This window comes from Oratosquilla oratoria, chromosome 31 (assembly GCF_046742065.1).
Source record: "Oratosquilla oratoria isolate Oo_2021 chromosome 31, ASM4674206v1, whole genome shotgun sequence".
NCBI lineage: Eukaryota > Metazoa > Arthropoda > Malacostraca > Stomatopoda > Squillidae > Oratosquilla > Oratosquilla oratoria.
Window position 1 is genome coordinate 49,913,606 of NC_134807.1, and position 21,507 is coordinate 49,935,112.

Genomic DNA, 21,507 nt, shown 5'->3' on the forward strand with positions numbered 1-21,507 from the left:
AAGTCTGGTTGATTTAAAAATGGGATTAACTGTGATTTCATTAAGATCCCTAACTCAGCTAGACATATGATCGTGTCCTCTTTTCTCATAGTTGCAAATCCTATCAATAGATCTCCTGGGAAAACAGATTCTTCTACAACTATCACTGGAATGTGTAAGTGCTCATTTCTATACAAAATAACATCTAACCCAGTCTTACCTAATGTTTTTAACTGTTACTCATTGTAATGTTTAATGGATTGGTTCCAGGATTTTCACTCCTAATTTCAATAGGTTTAAACTTTGCTAGTTCCAACATTTACTACTGATCCTGTATTGATAAATATTTGAATAGGTCTATTGAATACTCTACCCACAATGATGGGTCCTACAGAAGTCCTTCCAATTGTTATATTATGTTTAAGATTGTCTTTGGTGTTGATTTCTTTTACATCACTGCCCATTGTATTATAATGTCTACTTGTTGCTCTAGGGTTAGCTCTGTAGTGTTTTATTTTGTGTCTGGAGGTTTTCCTCTTGTTTCTGGGTGAATATGAAAATTTGGCATTACTTTACAATCATATATTCAATGTCCTACTCTATTGTGATACAAACATAGATGTGGGTTTCTACAATGATTCATCATGACCCTCATATTTGCAGTTCCCGCAAATAGTCTCATAATAACACTCGTGCTTTATGTCCCCAGTTATTACAATTATGGCATTCAATTTTAGCATTTTTTAAGTGCTTCTAACTCTATGTTCAGATCCTCTCTCTGTTTTCACTCCTAGAGTTCCTAGTTTCTTTCTGTTGTTGCATTCGTATTGTCATGACATATGGACTAATTGATTTACTTTCTTGATAATCTTGTAAAAGTTAATCAATTTCCCCTAAGTCCATTGCTTTATTAACCTCTTCAGTACGGGCCTTAAATCTCGCGGGCAGCAGCCGATGCCAGCCGTACGTGTTGTAATAATACTCGCATCATAAAATATAGTCACCGCTTATATCGATCGTTCTCTCTTTCACCCGTGAATTTTGATAACCATAGAAAATGTGATTACAGACAGTTTAGAGAGTATGTCATTACAGAGGGGCAACTACAATAAATATAATCAAGACGCCGATATGGCAGCCTCGCGTATCCACTTGCTCCTCATGACACCTACGTATGTGGCACCGTATGGAAGGGGTTAAGATCCCTGTATAGCTTTTCTGCAGTCATCTCATCATTGCTGTATACTAACAGTGCAAGTGCTATTAACATAGTGACCTGAAAAACTTTTAACTTGTCACCAGATCTACTTTCTTTCCAGTCTGAATCCTTCATCATAAAAATCATGTCCTTAGACCATCTGTCTAATTTTGCTAAATATTCTGTTTCATTTGTTTTTGTTTTCTTTATCATTTTAACCAAAGACCTGATAGGATCCTGATCATGTTTTGACGAAGTATTTAATAAAAGCTATTTTATCATTTTCATATTTGGCTGCTTGTTATTGTGGCAAAGTAGCATGCAGTTGATACTTTAGGGTCTATATGGGGCGCCCCTATGGACCAGAGCCACACATCATTTTGTCTGATAGAGGAAAACTCTGTTCATAGAGAAATGATGACACTTTTATACTACGACTGTCCCTCCGTTATGCTGTCCCCCAACCCCTTGCTGCTGTCCTGTACCATTTCTCTGGGTATTCATTTTCTGCTGTGGGGGAATTCCCTGTGGTGGGGGAAAAGAATACTGCCACCAAGTATTTCCACTTGGATCGTAAGAGGCGAGAAGAAAGGGACGGGGATTGGGACTAGGCATCCTTCTCCTTGTAGCCCCACAGGGGACATTCCTAAACGAAAAAGTAAAGGCATAAGAGGGCCTGGGAGTTTTCCGACCAGCACCCTAAGGTTTGGGTCTTTTAATGTGTGTGGATGTGGTACAGATGAGAGTAAAAGGGAAGAGATAGGTGGTATGTTTGTGAGAAGAAAGATGGATGTGTTGGCTTTGAGTGAAACTAAGTTGAAAGGGAAGGGTGAGTGTAAGTTTGGGAGTGTAAGTGGGAGGTTATCAGGAGTGAAGAGAGGGCGAGGGAGGGAAGGGGTGGCTATTCTAGTAAGTGAAGAGATAGGTAAACGTGTAGTGGAGTGGAAGGAGGTTTCCTCAAGGATAATGTGGATGAAGGTGAAACTGGGAAAGGAGATGTGGGTCTTTGTAAGTGCATATGGGCCTGGTAGTGAGAAGAGTGTAGAAGAAAGGAAGGCCTTTTGGATAGATTTAAATGAGTGCAAAGAGGATTTAGGGAGAAATGTCAATGTAATAGTACTGGGAGACCTTAATGCTAGGGTAGGAAATGGTCCAATTGAGGGAGTGGTTGGGAAATGTGGAGTTCCAGGAAAGAATCGTAGTGGAGAGTTTATGGTGAAAATGTGCCTAGAAAGAGAGTTGATAGCAAATACAGTGTTTCGGAAGAAAGTCAAGCACAAGTACACATGGGAGAGGGTGGTGGATGGAAGGGTGGTAGATAGATCGTTGATAGATTATGTAGTGGTAAATAGGATTATGATAGGAAGAGTTAAGGATGTACATGTGCGAAGGGAGAGGGTGGGGAAATATCATATCATTTTTTGGTGGAAGGTAAGTTGAGAGTGGAGGATAGATGGAGAAAGAGGAAAGGGACAAAAGGTAGGGAGGTGCTTAGAGTGAACTCTTTAAATGAAAAGGAGAAGGAGTACAAGAAGAAGCTGAAGGAGGAGTGGGAGGGTGTGAAGGATAGAGTAGAGCTAGGTGTGGAGGAGGAATGGGGATGGTTCAAGGAGGGAGTCACAAAGTGTGCAAGGATGGTCTGTGGAACAAGAAGGACAGGAAGAAATAGAAGGAAGGGTAGTGAATGGTGGGATGAGGAAACAAAGAAGGTTGTAGAAGAGAAGAAGCGAGCTTTCACAGATGGGTTACAAAATAGGACGAGGGAGTCATATGAGAGGTACAAAGAAAAGAAAAGAGAAGTAAAGCAAAAGGTAAAGGAGGCAAAGAGGAGAGCAGATGTGAAGTGGGGTAAGAGTATGACAGAAAATTTTGAAAGTAATAAAAAGATGTTTTGGAAAGAAATTAAGAGAGGAAGAGGAGGCGAATCAAGTAGAGAAAAAAGGTAAAAGGTGCAGATGGAGAGATGATAATGGAAGAGAAGGCAGTAAGGGGAAGATGGGCAGAATATTTTAGGGAGTTGCTAAATGTGAAGGAGGATAGGGAGGGGAAGATAGTTGCAGTGGGAAATGCTAAGAAAATGAGAGTGATGAGTGAGGAAAATGGAGGAGAAATAAGGAAGGATGAAGTGAAGGCAGTTGTTAAGATGATGAAAGCAGGTAAGGCACCTGGTCTAGATGGATGCCATGCAGAATGTCTAAAAAAAAAAGGAGGTACAGTGATTGTGGACTGGCTGGTGAGGTTATTTAATGTTTGCTGGAGAGAGGGTAGAGTGCCGGAGGACTGGAGGAGTGCCTGAATAGTTCCACTTTACAAGGGAAAAGGGGACAAGTGTGAATGTAGTAGTTTCAGAGGGATTAGCTTGTTAAGTGTAGTTGGGAAGGCTTATGGGAGGATATTGATTGAGAGGATTAGGAGAGGAACAATGTGTATTTAGGAGGAGTAGAGGTTGTGTAGATCAGATCTTTGTGGTAAGACAAATATGTGAGAAAGCTATAGGAAAGGGGAAGGATGTTTTTTGGGCTTTTATGGATCTGAAAAAGGCTTATGATAGGGTAGACAGAAAGGCACTGTGGGAGGTTATGCAGATATATGGGATAGGAGGAAAGCTTCTAGGAGCAGTCAAGAGTTTTTATGAGAGTAGTAGAGCTTGTGTCAGGATTAGAAATGGAGAGAGTGAGTGGTTTGAGGTAAAGGTGGGACTTCGTCAAGGATGCGTTATGTCGCCCTGGCTGTTAAACTTAAACATGGATGGGGTAGTGCGAGAGGTAAATGCAAGGGTAGTGGGTCAGGGATTGGAGATGGTTAAAGAAAATGGAGAAAAGTGGGAGGTGAGCCAGCTGTTGTATGCGGACGACACTGTGCTTGTGGCAGGATCGAAGGAGGGATTGAGGAAGCTGGTGACAGAGTTTGGGAGAGTATGTGATAGAAGAAAGCTAAAGATAAATGTGGGTAAAAGTGAGGTGATGAGATGTACAAGGGGTGAAAGTGGCAGTAGACTGGAAGTGAGTATTAAGGGAGAGCAACTGGAGGAAGTGGATAGTTTTAGATACTTGGGTGCAAATGTGGCAGGAAAGGGAGGAGTGGGAGTGGAGGTAGAATGTATGGAGGTAGAATGTAGATTGAAAGAAGCGAGTAAATGCCTTGGTGGATTGAAAAGTGTAATGAGGAATAGACATTTGGGAATGGATGCTAAGAGGAGACTGTATGAAGGAGTGATTGTGCCAACAGCACTGTATGGGGCAGAAACATGGAACATAAGAGAAGAAGAGAGTCAAACTGTGTTTGAGATGAGGTGTCTGAGAAGTATGATGGGGGTTACTAGGCTAGATAGAGTGAGAAATGAGGAGGTGAGGAGGAGAACAGGGGTGGAAAGGGAGTTGGGAGATAGGGTTGATGAAAGAATATTAGGATGGTTTGGACACATGGAAAGAATGAGTGAAGAAAGACTAGTAAAAGAGGTATGGAAGGCAGATGTGGAGGGAGTGAGCATGAGGGGACATCCTAGGATGAGGTGGATTGATGGGGTGAAGGGGGCTTTGGGGAAGAGGGGAATGTCTGTTGAGGAAGGACGGGAGAGGACAGAAGGTAGGGGTGAATGGAGAGTGGTTGTATATGGATGATGTTGTGATGCATGAGGTGGAATGGGCAGGGGGATGGGGGGTGGGGTAGTATGTGTGAGCAAAATTTGACGCAGCCCAAAGGGATTTCTCCCCGTCTTCTCCTTTTATGCATGGGGGGGAAGGAGAGGGGGGGTCGCCGATTTAATGAAGCAGCCTTGCTATGGATGTGCTGTGTCTTGCGACACTGCTTCTGACCCAGGGCAGTGGACAAGGTGCAGGGATGACCTGTCATCCAGGAGGTGCTAAGATAAGAGGGAGGGTGGAGGGGAGTGGAATGTATTCAGAGATGGAATGGGTGGGAATGATTTTATGCCTTTTCCTTTTTGCCTACCTCCCTTGTAAGGGGGAAAAAGCCTTGGTATATGTATGTATGTATGTTTGGTCCATTTGTTTCTGATGACCTTTTTGCATATTTTTGCTACTGTGCTTGTAAGGGATACTGGTCTGAAGTTTGTAGGATCTTCCCTATTTCCTCCTTTATATATTGGTACTATGTTTGCATCTTTCCAATCTTGTGGCACCTTTCCCTCTTTGAGTGAAAAGTCAATTATCTTGTATAGTTTAACTGTCACTTCATCTATACACTCTTTCAGTATCCAATTTGCGATTCCATCTGGTCCATGCGAAATCCTGTCATCTAGGTTTTTTATCTGGTGTCATATTTCTTTTTGTATTACCTTTATTTCTTTCATCGTGGGTGATCTTTCTTGTTGTCCATCTTCCCAAGATTGTGAGCTCTCGATTGTAAAAACAGATCTAAAATGTCTGATCATAACTTCTGCAATCTCTGTGTCATCTATATATTCTTTACTCCTTCATGCAATTTCACTATTTCATGTTTATCCTTTAGTTTTTCATTTATATATCTGTAAAAGAGTTTAGGTTGGTCCTTACATTTGTCTATAATATCTTTTTCATAATTTCTTTTTTCTTTCCTGCATATATTCACATATTCGTTCCTAAGTTTTTTTATAAGTTTGCCATTTGGATGTTTTTTGATCTTTTTTCTATTTTTTTTCCATGCTTTGTCTCTCCTGTCTCTAGCCTCACTACACCTTTTGTTAAACCAACACTTTATGTAAATCTCTTTTTGTTTCTTTTTTGGTACATATTTGTTCCTTCCTTGTACTTTTCTTTGAATATGTTCCATTTGTCTTCCGTCTTTGTTTCCTCTTTGGAGAATTTATCCCACTTTGTGTTTTGGAATTTTTTTCTTAGTTTAACAAAATCCGTTTTGTTGTATATTAATCATCCTTCTCTGTGTTTGTCATTCCTGTCTACATTGTTCTGTTCTTTTAATTCAAACTCTATTGATATATGGTCACTCTTTCCAATTGCATTTATTTGTGTTAAATTTCATTAGCTACTTGTCAGACCATTGCTGTAATTTATCTAAATCTTCTTGAATATTTAATTGGTTTAAGTGATCATTTGCCATTCTGCACAGTTTTATATCATGAGCAAATTTAGAAACAGTATATTTTAGTTCGTGGTCTATATCATTTATACTGTGAATAGAAGTGGCCCAAGAGCAGAACCCTGAAGAACGCCACTCATAACATTTTTCCATCCAGAAATGTTTCCATTTAAAACAACTCTGTTTTTGATCATTTAACCAATTACTAATCCAACTTAATAGGCTACCACTTATTCCATGTGAAGCTAATTTAGTAAGTAGTCTTTTGTAGGGGACGGTATCAAAAGCTTTTGCAAAGTCTAGATATATTAAATCTATATTGTTTCTTTTGTCATAATTCGAGATAACTGTGTTGTAGAATTTGAGTAAGTTAGTCATGCAAGAATATTTCTGTCTGAAACCATGCTGGCTATCATTTATCAAACAGTTACTTTCTAAATGATGATTGATAGCACCTCTGATGATAGTTTCCATAATTTTTCCTACAATTGAAGTCAAACTTATAGGCCTGTAGTTATTTTGAATCTTTTTGTCACCTTTTTTGAATATGGGAGTAATGTTAGCTAGCTTCCATTCTCTTGGGACATCTCCAGATATGATGGATTTCTTGAAAATTCAAATGGAACAACAATCTCATTTTTCATTTTCTTTAACCCCTTCCATACGGTGCCGCACACGTAGGCGTCATGAGGAGCAAGTGGATTCGCGATGCTGCCATATCGGCGTCTTGATTATATTTATTGTAGTCGCCCCTGTGTTTTTACATTCTCCCAAATGCGCCCTGAATCCCATTCTCTGTGGTTTTCAAAATTCGCTGGTGAAGGAGAGAACGATCGATATAAGCGGCGACTATATTTTATGATGCGAATATTATTACGTTACGTCATACGGCTGGCATTGGCTGCTGCCCGCGAGATTTAAGTCCCGTACTGAAGTGGTTAAGATTCTTGGATGCCAACCGTCAGGCCCAGGTGTTTTATTAACTTTTGAGTTTCTCTATACACCTCATAATTTTTTCTTTTGTTATATTTACCAAAGTGAGTAAGTTTACCCTAGACTTTCCACCAGTTTCAGTTTGGAGTTCACTTTGAGATGTTTCATTTACGAATATTGAGCTAAAATAATTGTTTAAAATATCACACATTCCTTCATTTGAATATTCAAGTTGACTGTCAGCAGATAATAGTGGACCAGTGTGATCTAACAACCTTTTTATCTCTAATGTAACTATAGAATTCCTTGGGATCCTCTTTGGATTTATCAGCAATATTCATTTCATATTGTCATTTTTGTTTTTTTATTGTCTTTTTTAAATCTCTCTGTTTTAATACATAACTTTGATAGTTATTAGATGCACCCAAGCACTTGTATATCATATAACCTGTCTCTTTTTTAGCAATACTTTTTTTAGTTTTTTTGTCAAGCCATTTTGGGCGAGCCTGATTTGGGGGACATCTGTCCTTAAATGGGATGTAATTATGAATCATTTTAGTAAGCATATTTTGAAATATTTCCCACATCTGATCTACAGGTCTTTCGCTTAATTTTGCCTCCCAATCTGTAAGCTGAAGCTCCTGACATAGTCCTATGAACTGAGCTTTACTGAAATCAGGTATTTTAGAAACACAAGTATCTATTCTAAAATCTTTTAGTAGTTTGAATCTAAGTTGTGATCGCTATTTGCAACAGTTTCATCAACTTCTATATCGGTGATCATGCTTTCACGGCTAGTGATCAATAGATCGAGTAAGTTTCCATGTCTTGTGGGCTCTTTTACATCCTGAACTAAGTAATTGTCTCCGAGAAAATCAATCAAGCACCTATATGGCCATGTTCAAGGATTATCCAATCAATGTCAGTAAAATTGAAATCACCCATTATCAATAAGTTCCAGTTGCAGAAACTAAACAGTTCTTGTAACAACAGTTTGTCGTCTGCTAATGATAATGTCGTTGGCCTATATTATACACATACATTCATTTTTTGTCCATTTGTTTGGGTTAATTCTACCCACAAACTATCATATGCATCTTGTTTCACTTTCTCTAAAACATAAGCATGGACATTGCTTTTAATGTACAACAGAACATCCTCACCTTTCTTGTGGTTTCTATCCTAATGAAAGTGTTTAAATCCTGCAATATTAAATTCAGCTTCAAATTCTTTACCATTTAACCATGTCTTGGTTGTTCCTATCATATCAAGATTGTCACTTTTGACATACACCTGTATTTCTTGGAATTTGTTCCTAATACTACGAGCATTAAAGTACATGGTTTTAAGAAAATCATGATTATTTCTTTTTGACACATTTTGAGTTTCAATATCATGCCTTACATTATAATTTTATTCTTTATTGACACCTTGTTCTGTATTGATATTTGGTCCTCCATTGACATTCAATGCCTCATTAACATTTCCCCCATCACGAACATCTGGTCACTCACAGTCATCCAATCTCTTTTGTGCACTTTGCCCCCCTGTGTCACTGCGTTCCACACCAGCCTCCTGTCGTTCATTGACATTCTGTCCGGCATCCCTTCCTAAAATTAGATTTTGTCCTCCATCCTTCATCCACAAGGAACTAAAATAAAATTGACAATAAGTGGCTATAGAATCGTTGAAGGGTGGGTGTATGACTTGGCTAGACTAATCCACTTAAAAGGAGAAGGGCATTTTGGTTTATGTATGGATGTACATTATTCATATATCATATTGTTTGAAGCTGCATTGGTCAGGGATTGATGGTTAATCTATATACCTAAAGTTTTTTCCACTTATAAGGTGACTGCATGTAAAAATAGATTTAAGCAATTTTCATGACAATGATGTTGATTTCAGTGATTACTGTTATTACTTGCAGTTCATGATGTCCAACAATACCGCACATCAGATTTTGACCTGAGCCATCGCATCCGTCACTTAAGTTTTGGAATAAACATTCCTGGGAAAACAAACCCTCTGGACAGTTTTATCCTCCAGACAGACAAAGGACCGAAGACAGTAACATATTACCTCAAAATTGTACCTACTACATATGAGAAAAGTGATGGTTCCACACTCATGACAAATCAGTTCTCTGTTACAAAACATGAAAAGGTAAGAGTAATTGTATGGTTTCTATGAGTTTATGTAATATTATGCCTTTTGATATGATAATCTACTTATGTCCTCAGATAGAGTCCCTTACCTTGTAAACAATATTGTAGCCAAAGCCAGATAATTTATTCAGTTTGAGATATATAACTGTAGCAAGGAAATCAAAACTATCTTTTTTAACCCTTTCATTATGTTATTGACATATAATTTGCAGATTTAATTAAATCCAGGTAATTTTATTAAATTTTATATCAGTAGTAGGGCTGAATTCTCATAACTATGATTATATGCATGGTTACATATATGATTTAGGAAGAGAGTCATGCATAAATACACATGGGAGAGATTGGTGGAAGGAAGGGTTTTAGATGGGGCTTTAATGGATTATATGGTGGTAACCAGGAGAAGAGTAGGAAGAGTTTTGGATGTACATGTTCTGATGGGAGAGAATTGGGGAATATCAGATAATTTTTTGGTAGATGGAGAAAGAGGAAAAGGACAGAAGGTAGGATGCTTAGAGTAAACTGTTTAAATGAGAAAGAAAAGGAGTACAAGAAACAGGGAAGAGTGGGAGGGAGTGAAGAATAGAGTGGAGGAGGAATGGGGATGTTTCATGTGGGGAGTCACAGATGTGCAAAGATGGTGTGTGGAACAAGGAGAACAGGAGGAAATAGAAGGAAGGGTAATGAGTGGTGGGATGATGAAGCAAAGAAGGTTTTCTTTTCTACTAACTTGTTCACTTCATCATCCCACCACTCATTACCACTCCTTCTATTCCCTCCCATCCTCCTTGTTCCACATACCATCTTTGTACGCCATGTCACTTTCTCCTTGAAAGACCCACATTCCTCTTCCACGCCTACTTCTACTCTATCCTTCACTTCCCACACTTCTCTCAGTTTCTCCTTTTACTCATGCGCCCTTTCCTCCTCACTGAAACAGTTTGCTCTGAGCACCTTTCTGCTTTCTGCCCTTTTTGCCCTTCTCCATCTATCCTCCACTCTCAACTTAGCTTCCACCAAATTTTTTTTATCTGACATTCCTCCTACTCTCGCCCCTAAGAACATGGACATCTAGAACTCTTCTTACTCATTTCCTGGATACCACTACATAGTCCATCAATGCCTTATCAACCACCCTCCTATCCACCACCATCTCCCATGTGTGCTTATGCTTGACTTTCTTCCTAAACACTGTGTTAACTGTCATCAACTCCAAACACATCACCATTAACTCTCCACTATGGTTTTTACCTTTTTTCAACCTGTTTTTAACAGTGTTGTTATTTTCAAAGACAACTTGGACACCAAATTTATTAAAAGTATGAGTTAAACTAACAAAATGAAAGGGAGGATTAAAATATTCTTAAAACTAATAATCATCAATTCAGTTTTAAGAATATTTTAACCCTCCCTTTCCATCAAAATTTTGTTAGTTTAACTCAGACTTTTAATAAATTTGGTGTCCAAGTTGTCTTTAGAAATAACAACACTATTAAAAGCAGGTTGATTAAAAATTCTTTGGTCTACGTCACAAGAAACCTACTGGAACAACTGAATGACGTAGACCAAAGAATTAAATTCACAATTGAGGAAGAAACCCAACGGTTCCCTACCTTTCCTAGACACTGTCATCATCAGATCGGACGACAGCGCCAGGTTCAGGGTATACTGTAAACTGACAAAGACGACTTCATCCACTATTTTAGCGCACATCATGAAAAGACCAAATCAGGAGTTATCATTGGGTTTTACCTTAGGGCTCTTAGAATATGCAGTGAAGAGTATTTACAAGAAGAAATTAAGTACATAACCACTGCATTCAGGAACCTAAGGTACCCAGAGGGCATGTTAGGCACATCACTTATTATTATTATTATTATTATTATTATTATTATTATTATTATTACTATTTTTGTTATTGTTATCACTGTTACAATTACTATTAATATTTTCATTGTTATTATTTGTTGTCATCATATTTACCAGTTGCTAAGCATTATCATTATTATTACATTTGCCACAATGAATATGTAATGTTCACACTTGTCACCAACTTTGGTAACATGGGGAGGTAGTAAGGTCCACCCCATGTATCAAATGCCTACAGCCTGTTTGTACGCCATTCCTTTGAAAAGGCATACCTGCGAAACTAGTCAGGAATAAACTCAAGACTAAGACTCCTGTGTTTCCTACTCCGCTTATGTCATATATATTTACATATATATATATATATACATATACATGGGTATTTACCTAGTATTACACGGGAAGGGAGCTATGCTTGTAGTGACCCTTCTTTATCTTTCAGCATCAAGTTTTTACTTAAGATCTTGAATAGTATTTGCACACAGTTTCTTTATCTAAGTTATTCTGTATATCCAGCACTCTGTGTGGGAAGCTATTCTTTTTCCGATCTCTTCTATAGTTATCCTTTTTGAGTTTCTTTTCATGACCTTGTTTTTCCATTATCATTTTTTAGTAAATCATTCCTGTCAAGGATTTCCATTCCTTTCATGATTCTAAATATAGTCAGTAGATCACCTCTTTCTCTTCTCTGCTCTAGTGTTGGTAGTTCCAATTTCAATAATCTTTGTTCGTATGTTAAATTGGAAAGAGCTGGTGCCGACTTTGTTGTTGCTCTGTATTCTTTCTAGTTTCCTTTTATTCTTTTTAGTACTGGGTGCCCATAGTGTCGCTGCATATTCCAGCTTTGGCCTAATCAATGTAACAAATATTTTTTTAATAATTTCTTCATCCAAGTAGTCAAATGCCACTTTCATTGACCTTAATAGGTTGTAGGTTTCACCGACTATTTTGTTTATATGTTTATCCGCTGTCATGTCTTTGCTGATTAACCCCTTCCATACGGTGCTGCACACGTAGGCGTCATGAGGAGCAAGTGGATTCACGACGCTGCCATATCGGCGTCTTGATTATATTTATTGTAGTCGCCCCTGTGTTTTTACATTCTCCCTAATCTGCTCTTAATCCCATTCTCTGTGGTTTTCAAAATTCACAGGTGAAAGAGAGAACGATCGATATAAGCCGTGACTATATTTTATGATGCGAGTATTATTACGACACGTCGTACGGCTGGCATTGGCTGCTGCCCGCGAGATTTAAGTCCCGTAGTGAAGTGGTTAATATTCCAAGGTCCCTTTCCGAGTGCACATTTTTTATTTCTTCACCAGTTTTGTAATTTTTACAAATTCTGTTTTTGCTTTTTCCAAATTACATTATGCTACACTTCTTGATATTGAAGTTCACTTCCCACTTTTGAGTCCATTTCCATATTTTGTCCAGGTCTGATTGTAATGAATCACAGTTCCCTTCTGTTCCTACTTTCTTCAACATTTTTGCGTCATCTGAGAAGAAATTCATATAACATTCAACTCCTTCATCCATGTCGTTTATGGCAAACATGATTGGAGCCAGCACTGACCCTTGTAGAACACTTATCATTTCTTCCCATTTCGAGTATTTGTCTCTAATTACTACCATCATTTTTCTCCCAGTCAGGAAGTCTTCCATCCATTCTAATAATTTACCTGCGATGCCACCTATTGATTCTAATTTTCTTATTAATTTCTTGTGTGGTACTTTGTCAAATGCCTTTTATAGGTCTAGATAGGCACAGTCTGCCCATCCATCCCTCTCATATCTATTAGTCTCAAGTAGAAGTAGATTAGGTTTGTTGTATATAGTCTCGAGTAGAAGCAGATTAGGTTTGTTGTATATGATCTTCCTTGTCTAAATCCAAATTGGCTTGGGTTTAGTATAGATATTTCTTCCAGATGTTTAACCCATCTACTTTGATCACTTTTTCACATATTTTAGCTACTGTGCTTGTTAGGGAGACCGGTCTGTAGTTAGTTGGATTTTCCTTTTTTCCTATTTTGTATATTGGTACTGTGTTTGCATTTTCCCAGTCTTGTGGTACCTTACCTTTTTTGAGTGAGCATTTGATTATAGTGTGTATTTTATCTGTTAATTCCTCTATGCATTCCTTCAATATCCAATTTGCAATTCCATCCGGACCATGTGATTTTCTGACATCAAGGTATTTTATTTGGTTGCTGATTTCCTTCTTTGTTACATTTATTTCCTTCATTGGAGGGGGGGGGGGGGATTTCTGTCTCTCTATTCCCGCACAGTTAGGTGTGTTCTCAATTGTGAAAACCGATTTGAAGTGGTTGCTCATAACTTCTGCCATTTCTTGTTCTTCTGTGTATTCATGACTTCCTTGGCACACTTCTATTTCTTGTTTGTTTTTAGTTTACCGTTCACATATCTATGAAATAGTTTCGGTTGTTCCTTGCATTTTTCTATTATTTCCTTTTCATAATTTCTCTTTTCTTCTCTGCATATTTTTACATAATCATTTCTTAGTTTGATGTATGTTTGCCATTTGCTCTTTTTTTTCCATTTCTTCCAGGCTTTGTTTCTTTTATCCTTGGCTTCACTACATTTTTTGTTGTACCAGTTCTTTATGTATATTCTTTCTTGCTTTTGTTGTGGAACATATTTGGTCACACCCTCATTATAAATTTCTTTTGGTATATTCCATTTCTCTTCCATCCTTGTTTCTTCATTTAGGAATTTTTCCCAGTTTGCATTACGAAAGAATTGTTTAAGTTTCTCAACATTTTTGTTGTACATTGTTTTTCCTATTCTATGTTTCTCATTTCTTCTTAGGTCTATTTGCTCTTTAGGTTTGAATTCTATTAGTACATGGTCACTCTTTCCTATTGGTGTTTTGTAATCTATTCTGTCTACAATTTCAGGTTCTGATGTAAGTATTAAATCCAGTCTTAAAGGTTCCTCATTGTTTCTGTATCTGGTATTTTCCTTTATCCATTGAGTCATTATGTATTCAATGGTCATGTCGAGTAGGATGCTGCCCCATATGTCCTCTCCACCTCTCCCTGTCATTTCTTCCCAACATATTTCTTTTGAGTTAAAATCACCCATAATTACTGTATTTCCTCTTTCAGTATATCAGTTAGTTCATGTTTAGTATCTTATACCAAATTCATTAAAAATACTAGGTATCCAGGTAGTATTTAACCCCTTCCATACGGTGCCACCTACGTAGGCGTCATGAGGAGCAAGTGGATTCGCGACGCTGCCATATCGGCGTCTTGATTATATTTATTGTAGTCGCCCCTGTGTTTTTACATTCTCCCAAATGTGCCCTGAATCCCATTCTCTGTGGTTTTCAAAATTCGTGGGTGAAAGAGAGAATGATCGATATAAGCGGTGACTATATTTTATGATGTGAGTATTATTACGACACGTTGTACGGCTGGCATTGGCTGTTGCTTGCGAGATTTAAGTCCCGTAGTGAAGTGGTTAAAAACAATAATAACATTAAAAGCCTGTTAATTAAAAATTCTCCAAGAAGTAAAGAAGGTATTTATAGTATACCATGTAAAAACTGTGATTTTATTTACACAGGCCAAACAGGCAAAGGTTTAAATAAAAGAATAAGCCAACATAAATATAGCAGTAGAACAGGGCAAGTGTCATGTGGATTATTTGTCCACCAAAGGGATTATGGCCGTAGTATTGACTGGGAAAATTGTAAAGTAATTACTTCTTGTAATAATATTGTAGAAAGAAATATTATTGAATCTTGTTTCATAAAAATAAATTTTGGAAATAATATGAACTTGAGTTTGGGTTTATCTAAATTGGACTATTTCATTATTGACAAGATTGAGTGATAATTTGTAACATGGGACCTTTCCGAATTTCCTCTGTCTTCTTATGTATATATTGTTTCTGTATTGCTTTTGTGTACCTTTGAAAATGTCTTAATAGATGAAAAAGTTTGATATCTTTTTTTTTTTTCTGTGGTTTCTGCTATATATATATGTATATATATATGTGTACTTGTGATATAACTTTTTTTAGATTTAAAAGTCTGTAGTGGCAAACAATGAACTTTAACCTAAAACTCACAAAAATGCCTTTCTTTTTGTCAAAATTTGAAAAAAATGCCCGTACCTAAGGAGATTTTGTATTAGGCTGAAGTATCAAAAGAAAATGCTGCCATTTATAAAAGGATTTATTTGCAAATGAATATAATGTACAGTAAACTTTAAAAATGCTTTTAAGTTTATGAGTTACTGTTTATGAACTTGCTGTTGAGATATTTGTCAGTTTTGCAAGTGCTGTGAAGCTCTTCCACCAGCTTCACAGCTCACTCAGCAACCATATTTAAGCGAAGCATATCAAGAACTGATCATTTCTTTATCCAGCGGGTGGAAAAACATTTTAAAGCCTTAGGACACTTCAATTTAGAGATAGCAGCATGCAGCTCATTGTGTCTTCTAAATACTGTAGTTTTGATTTAAGAACCATTCCTTCACCCTTGTAGCTGTGATAATGTCACAAGTAGCTTTCAGCTGATCTCTCCATTTCAGAAGAAGAAAAAAAAGCAATCAGTCCAAATATTATCCGTGAATTCCACCTTGCACTGAAGGGAGGGCAGCTTCCGCCATTTCATATGAGGCCATTTTCCCTCCATGTATTTATCTACTTGTATTTACCTAGTTGTATTATACAGGAAGGGAGCTATGCTCAGTGACCCATCTTTGTATCTTTCAGCATCAAGTTTGTTCTTAAATTCTTGAATAGTATTTGCACACACTGTTGCCTTATCTAATTTATTCCAGATATCCCCCACTGTATGGGAAGCTATTCTTTTTCAGATTTTTTCTATAATTATCCTTTTTGAGTTTCTTTTGATGTCCTCTTGTTTTTCTCTTGTCCCACTTTACTAAATCATCTCTATCTAGGACTTATTCCTTTAATGATTCTATAAATAGTCAATAGATCTCCTCTTTCACTTCTTTGTTCCAGAGTTGGTAGTTCCAGTTTAGACAATCTTTGTATGTCAATTTGGAGAGCGTTGGTGCCATCTTTGTCATTGCTCTTCATATTCTTTCTAATTTCTTTATATTCCTTTTAGTGCTGGGTGTCCATAGTGTTGCAGCATATTCTAATTTTGGTCTTATCAGTGTAACTAATATTTTCTTTACCATTGCCTCATCCAAATAGTCAAAAGCCACTTTCATCGACCTTTGTAAATTGAAGGTTTCTCTGACTATTTTATTGATATGTTTGTCTGGTGACATGTCTTTGCTGATAATTACTCCTAGGTCCCTTTCCAAGCTCACTTTTTTTACTTCTTCACCAATTTTATAATTCCTCGATATTCTATTCTAATTTTTCCAAACTCCATTATACTATATTTCTTGATGTTAAAGTTCACTTCCCACTTTTGACTCCATTTCCAGATTTTATCTAGGTCTTTCTGTAATGATTCACAATCTTCCTCTGTACTTACTGTCTTTAGTATTTGTGCATCATCTGCGAAGAAGTTCATTTAATATTCCACACCTTCATCTATGTCATTTATATATATGGCAAACATGATTGGAGCCAATACCAAACCTTGCAGGACACAACTTCCATCCATTCCAATAATTTTCCTTTAATACCACCTATTGATTCCATTTTTCTTATTAGTTTTTTGTGTGGTACTTTATCAAGTGCTTTTGTAGATCTAGAAAAGCACAGTCCACCCATCCATCCCTTTCTTGTATTATCTCTATTAGTCTAGAGTAAATCAAATCAAGTTTGTGGTACATAATCTTCCTTGTCTATACCAAATTGTTTCAGATTCAGTATGTTTTTTTCTTCCAGATGTTTAACCCATCTACTTTTGAAAAAAAATTCATATATTTTTGCTATTGTGCTTGTAAGGGAGAATGGTCTGTAGTTGGATTTTCATTGTTCCCTTCTTTATATATTGGTACAATGTTTGCATTTTTCCAGTCCTGTGGTACCTTTCCTTCTTTGAGTAATTATCTTGCATATTTTGTACATCAACTCATCTATGTATTCTTTTAATATCCAGTTTGCAATTCCATCCAGACCATGTGATTTTCTGACATCAAGATTTTTTTTTTTTTTTTTCCCTTCTGTGTCACAGTTATTGCTTTCATTGGGGGGTATCTTTCTCTTTGTATTTCCTCACATTTTTGTGAACTTTCAATTATGAATACTGGCTTCAAATGTTTGTTCATAATTTCAGCCATTTCTACATCTTTATATTTGTAATTCCCTTGGTGCAGTCTTACTATTTCTTGTTTGTCTTTTAGCCCATTTACATACTTGTAAAATAGTTTAGGTTGTTCCTTGCATTTTTCTATTATGTCCTTTTCATAGTTTCTCTTTTAATTTCTGCACATATTTACATAATCTTTTCTTAGTTTGATGTATGTTTGCCACTTACCAGTATTTTATCTTTTTTCCATCTTTTCCAAGCTTTGTCTCTTCTATCTCTAGCCTCACTACATTTTTTGTTGTACCAGCACTTAACTCGTCCTGTACGCAATTAGGTCTCAAAAGACCCCTTTTAAAACCGAATATCTGGCCATCCTGGTCAATCTTACCGATTTTGCCTAAACTTGCTTAAGGGGACCGGCTGATCAAAAGATGAAAATCTTTATTAATTGGGTTATTGCACAGAAATTTATGCCAGGAGTTAAGGACACCATATACATCTTTCCTAACCCAAAAAAAACTAATCTGCAACCCTTTCATGTTTTGCCCCCCCCCCATCTCCCTTTCAAAAAAATTTATAATTTTGAAATGACTACTATAATAATTGCTCTACATGAATGAAATTAATGTGGTGGAAGGACCTTATCCAGACCTTCAAAGTAATAGAGAGAAATTTTAGTTAAAGTAATTAGTTTGTGGAATTTTAATTTTTATATCTTTTCGCACCCCGTCCCCCTTTAAATAGGGAAAACAAAAATTGGCAAAAATTAACCCTTTCAGATATTTAAAAAAACGTTCTATTTCATCAATCAGGCAGATTTAGACATACTATGTGTGAATTTTCATTGAAATTGATTAAGAAGTTATGGAGGAGTAGAAGTTTGAAGGTATAAAACTTAGGTTTTGAGATACGGGCCGTCAAAGTTTTCACTAACTTTGAACCCCTACATACTAATATAAATAAGGGATATCATGGCATTTCCTTATTTAGCTTTTTAGGCTTGAATGTTGATGATATTTAGAATAAAATTTATTCATATTCAGTCATATATGTTGATGTCCAGTCATATAATCCTGTCTTCTGGCTCCTGGTCCCCACCTGCATTTTAGGCAGGTTATTACATTAGGGTGTCATAGCTTGCTTACTTTGTAATTCTTGCCTTTTCCTAGCTTCCTGAAGGTGTTTGGTTTGCTTGCGAGGACATGGCATCTCAAAAATAGTATAACAGCTTGTCAAATGACAAAAGGATTGATGGTGGCTTGCAGTGGAGCGTATCACTCAATTTTTGTCTACTGTTTATCGCTTTCTGAGGCATCTACCCATTCTGGGGTCTATATATAACCTCTGGTACAGAGACAGAGTTGCCAGAAGTCACTAGGAATAGCACTCAATCATTACAAATTATTGTTATTTATTGCAATAATATATATATTGTAGTGACCAATACGTATCATAGGGCCGAGATGGGGTCGAGTTGGGGGGAGGAGGGGGTTTATTTGCCATAACTACGAAAATAAGGCGAATTTTGATTAAATACTCCACATACAGACTGTCGATTGCCATACGCAGATTTAGAATTTTTTTCCCAGTTTTTCATTTTTTCCCAATTTTTATCAATTCTTGACCAGCCGGTCCCCTTAAATGCCTTATACTACCCACCCGCAGGTCCCCATAAAATAGTAAGGTCCAACTCACCTCGGTTTGGCCACAATAATCCTTCGAATTTGTAAATGTGGCGGTCACCGACAATCACGGTGGAGGGGAGGAGAGGGAGGACGGGGCATGTGGGATGTGTTTTTGGCGTCGGGTATGCGAGTTCATTTAGTATTACAGTATAAGTTATTGGCACTGTATTATGATTATGACAGTGGAAACACTATGGAAACACTTTGTATGGCTTATATATACTTCAATCTTATCATACAATAATGCAGGAAGCAGTAGGAAACACCATAATATTGGATAGATACACGTACACATCACTTACGCAAAATACTAAAACTACGCTTATCGGTCTTTCCTAAACTTCTTATTATTATTATTATTGTGGCAAAAGAGCATAAATGAATGTTGCATAGTGTGCCTGGAGGGTTGGTATGGACGTGACGTGATTTGTAACGTGTGAGTGATGCGTGAGTCGGAGCGAATGTGTTTCCGGGAAAACTTATACATTTCCGCTTATAATCAGGGTGCTAATTATTCAATTGAAAATCTGATAATACTGTGAGAATCCTCATAAAATTCTTTTAATATAAATGCATTTACCTTTGAATGTTGATTCACAAAGTTGTGAGTTATTGACTGATAAAGAGAAGGCAAGTTGAAATTTTCTTTGTAGACAATTTATTCAGCGTTCAAAACTCAATATATATATTGTTGTTTTTCATGATTTTTTTGTTTATGTTACTACAACTAATAACGAAGCCAGTGATATAATATCCATAAGGATGAGTGCAGTCTTCGGTAGTAAAAGATAATGGATAATGGAAACAATTGTTTTTTCATGGGGAAAGCCTTCCTAGTGCCCCCAACTTTGATGCCCCTCCTTCCGCCCATAAAAAGTCCTGGGGGACGTAGTAGCTCCTACACCAGATTCTTTGGTACGAGCCGTAGTTTTGGCTATATCAGGGGCAATACTTGAATTTCCTCTCGTCGCCCTCCTTAATCCTCTTTGGGGCCTCGAAGGTCAAGTGTAGACCTCCTCCTCACTCTCACTGCTATACACAAGCCTCCTTTTAGTTGGGGGAGCCATTATAAGCAATAATAAGGTCAGCAGTTATGATTAGACGTCACTTTTAACACTTTTTTGGGAGCGTGATAGGGTACTTAACGTACCCTTCGAAAGCGAGGCTCACACTGACTGTGCTTGCCTGAGCGGCAGGCTACAGAGAAGGGGTGGGGGGGAGGGATAGGTCTACAACACTACCAATTTTCACAGGGATATCAATTACAGGGCATTTGTGGTACGTCCGTGAACATCATGTCACTCCGGTGGCTTATCGGTCTTTCCCGGTAAAGCCACTCCGGTGGATTATTGGACTTTATGGGTTAATGTATACCTTTTCTTGCTTTTGTTTTGGTACATATTTGGTTATTCCCTCATTATAAATTTCTTTTAGTATGTTCCATTTCTCTTCCATCTTTGTTTCTTCATTTAAGTTTTCCCAATTTGCATTTTGAAAGAATTTTCTGAGTAGTACTTATATGCTTCACAGAGTTCAAAAACCTGAAGTCATCTCTTCATCTAGGGTTTTCTCATGTTGGCATCATTTCTCTACCAGAAGAACTTTTTTGTAAGTTCTCATAGCCTGCCAGAACATCATCAGTCTTGGAGGCTTGGGAGGAGTAGGAATGGGAGTGCTGTTGACGGGAGTGTCCCTGGGGTCAAAAAGGTAGGCCGGTTTGACCCAATCAATGGATATATGGTCACGCTTTCTGTTGCGCTGAATTGTCACGGTCTTCCTGGTGCAGCGCAAAACTTCGAAGGGGCCTTCGTACAGAGGCTGGAGGGCTTTTCTGATGGCGTGCATTCTGATGAAGACGTGGGTATACTGTAGAAGGTCCTGGCTCATGAAAGTTCTAGGTGACTTGGCGTGGCATGGCAGGACAGGGTGGAGCTTGGCCATGGTCTCCTTCAGTTGGAAGGCGAAGTCGTGTGGAGTACAGGAGTTGGAGTGAGGCACGTCAGCAACGAATTTTCCGGGAAGCCTGAGGGTGGTGCCGAAAATGAGTTCAGCAGGAGAGTGGCCAATGTTAACTTTGAGGGAGGTCTTGATGCCAAGGAGCACAAGGGACAGCACCACTGACCGGAGCTCGTTGTTAAGGACATGGGCGTAGAGGGTGGCCTTGAGCTGGCGATGAAAACACTCTACCATGCCATTGGCCTGGGGATGGTAACTGGTAGTACGGTAAAGGCGGATACCAAGGAGGGCCATTACCTTGTTTCAGAGGGTTGACTCGAACTGGCTGCCTCTGTCTGTGGTTAGGTTGGTCAGGACACCGAAGCGAGCAACCCAGTTGTCGACGAACTCTCGTGCAATGGTGTCAGTGTTGATGTCAAGAATAGGATTCTGGCCAACGAATGAAGTGGTCAGCACAGGTGAACACGTACTTGT

General features: G+C 37.8%; 1 protein-coding gene across 1 annotated transcript in view; it reads left to right on the forward strand.

Annotated features, from left to right (window-relative positions):
• The window catches only part of LOC143041549 (endoplasmic reticulum-Golgi intermediate compartment protein 3), an 89,473-nt gene that overhangs the window by 48,951 nt on the left and 19,015 nt on the right, over nucleotides 1-21,507 (forward strand). The window contains exon 5 of the mRNA XM_076213548.1: nucleotides 9,078-9,313. Within this exon, the coding sequence (XP_076069663.1) occupies nucleotides 9,078-9,313 (236 nt within the window). The remainder of the gene's footprint in view (nucleotides 1-9,077; nucleotides 9,314-21,507) is intronic.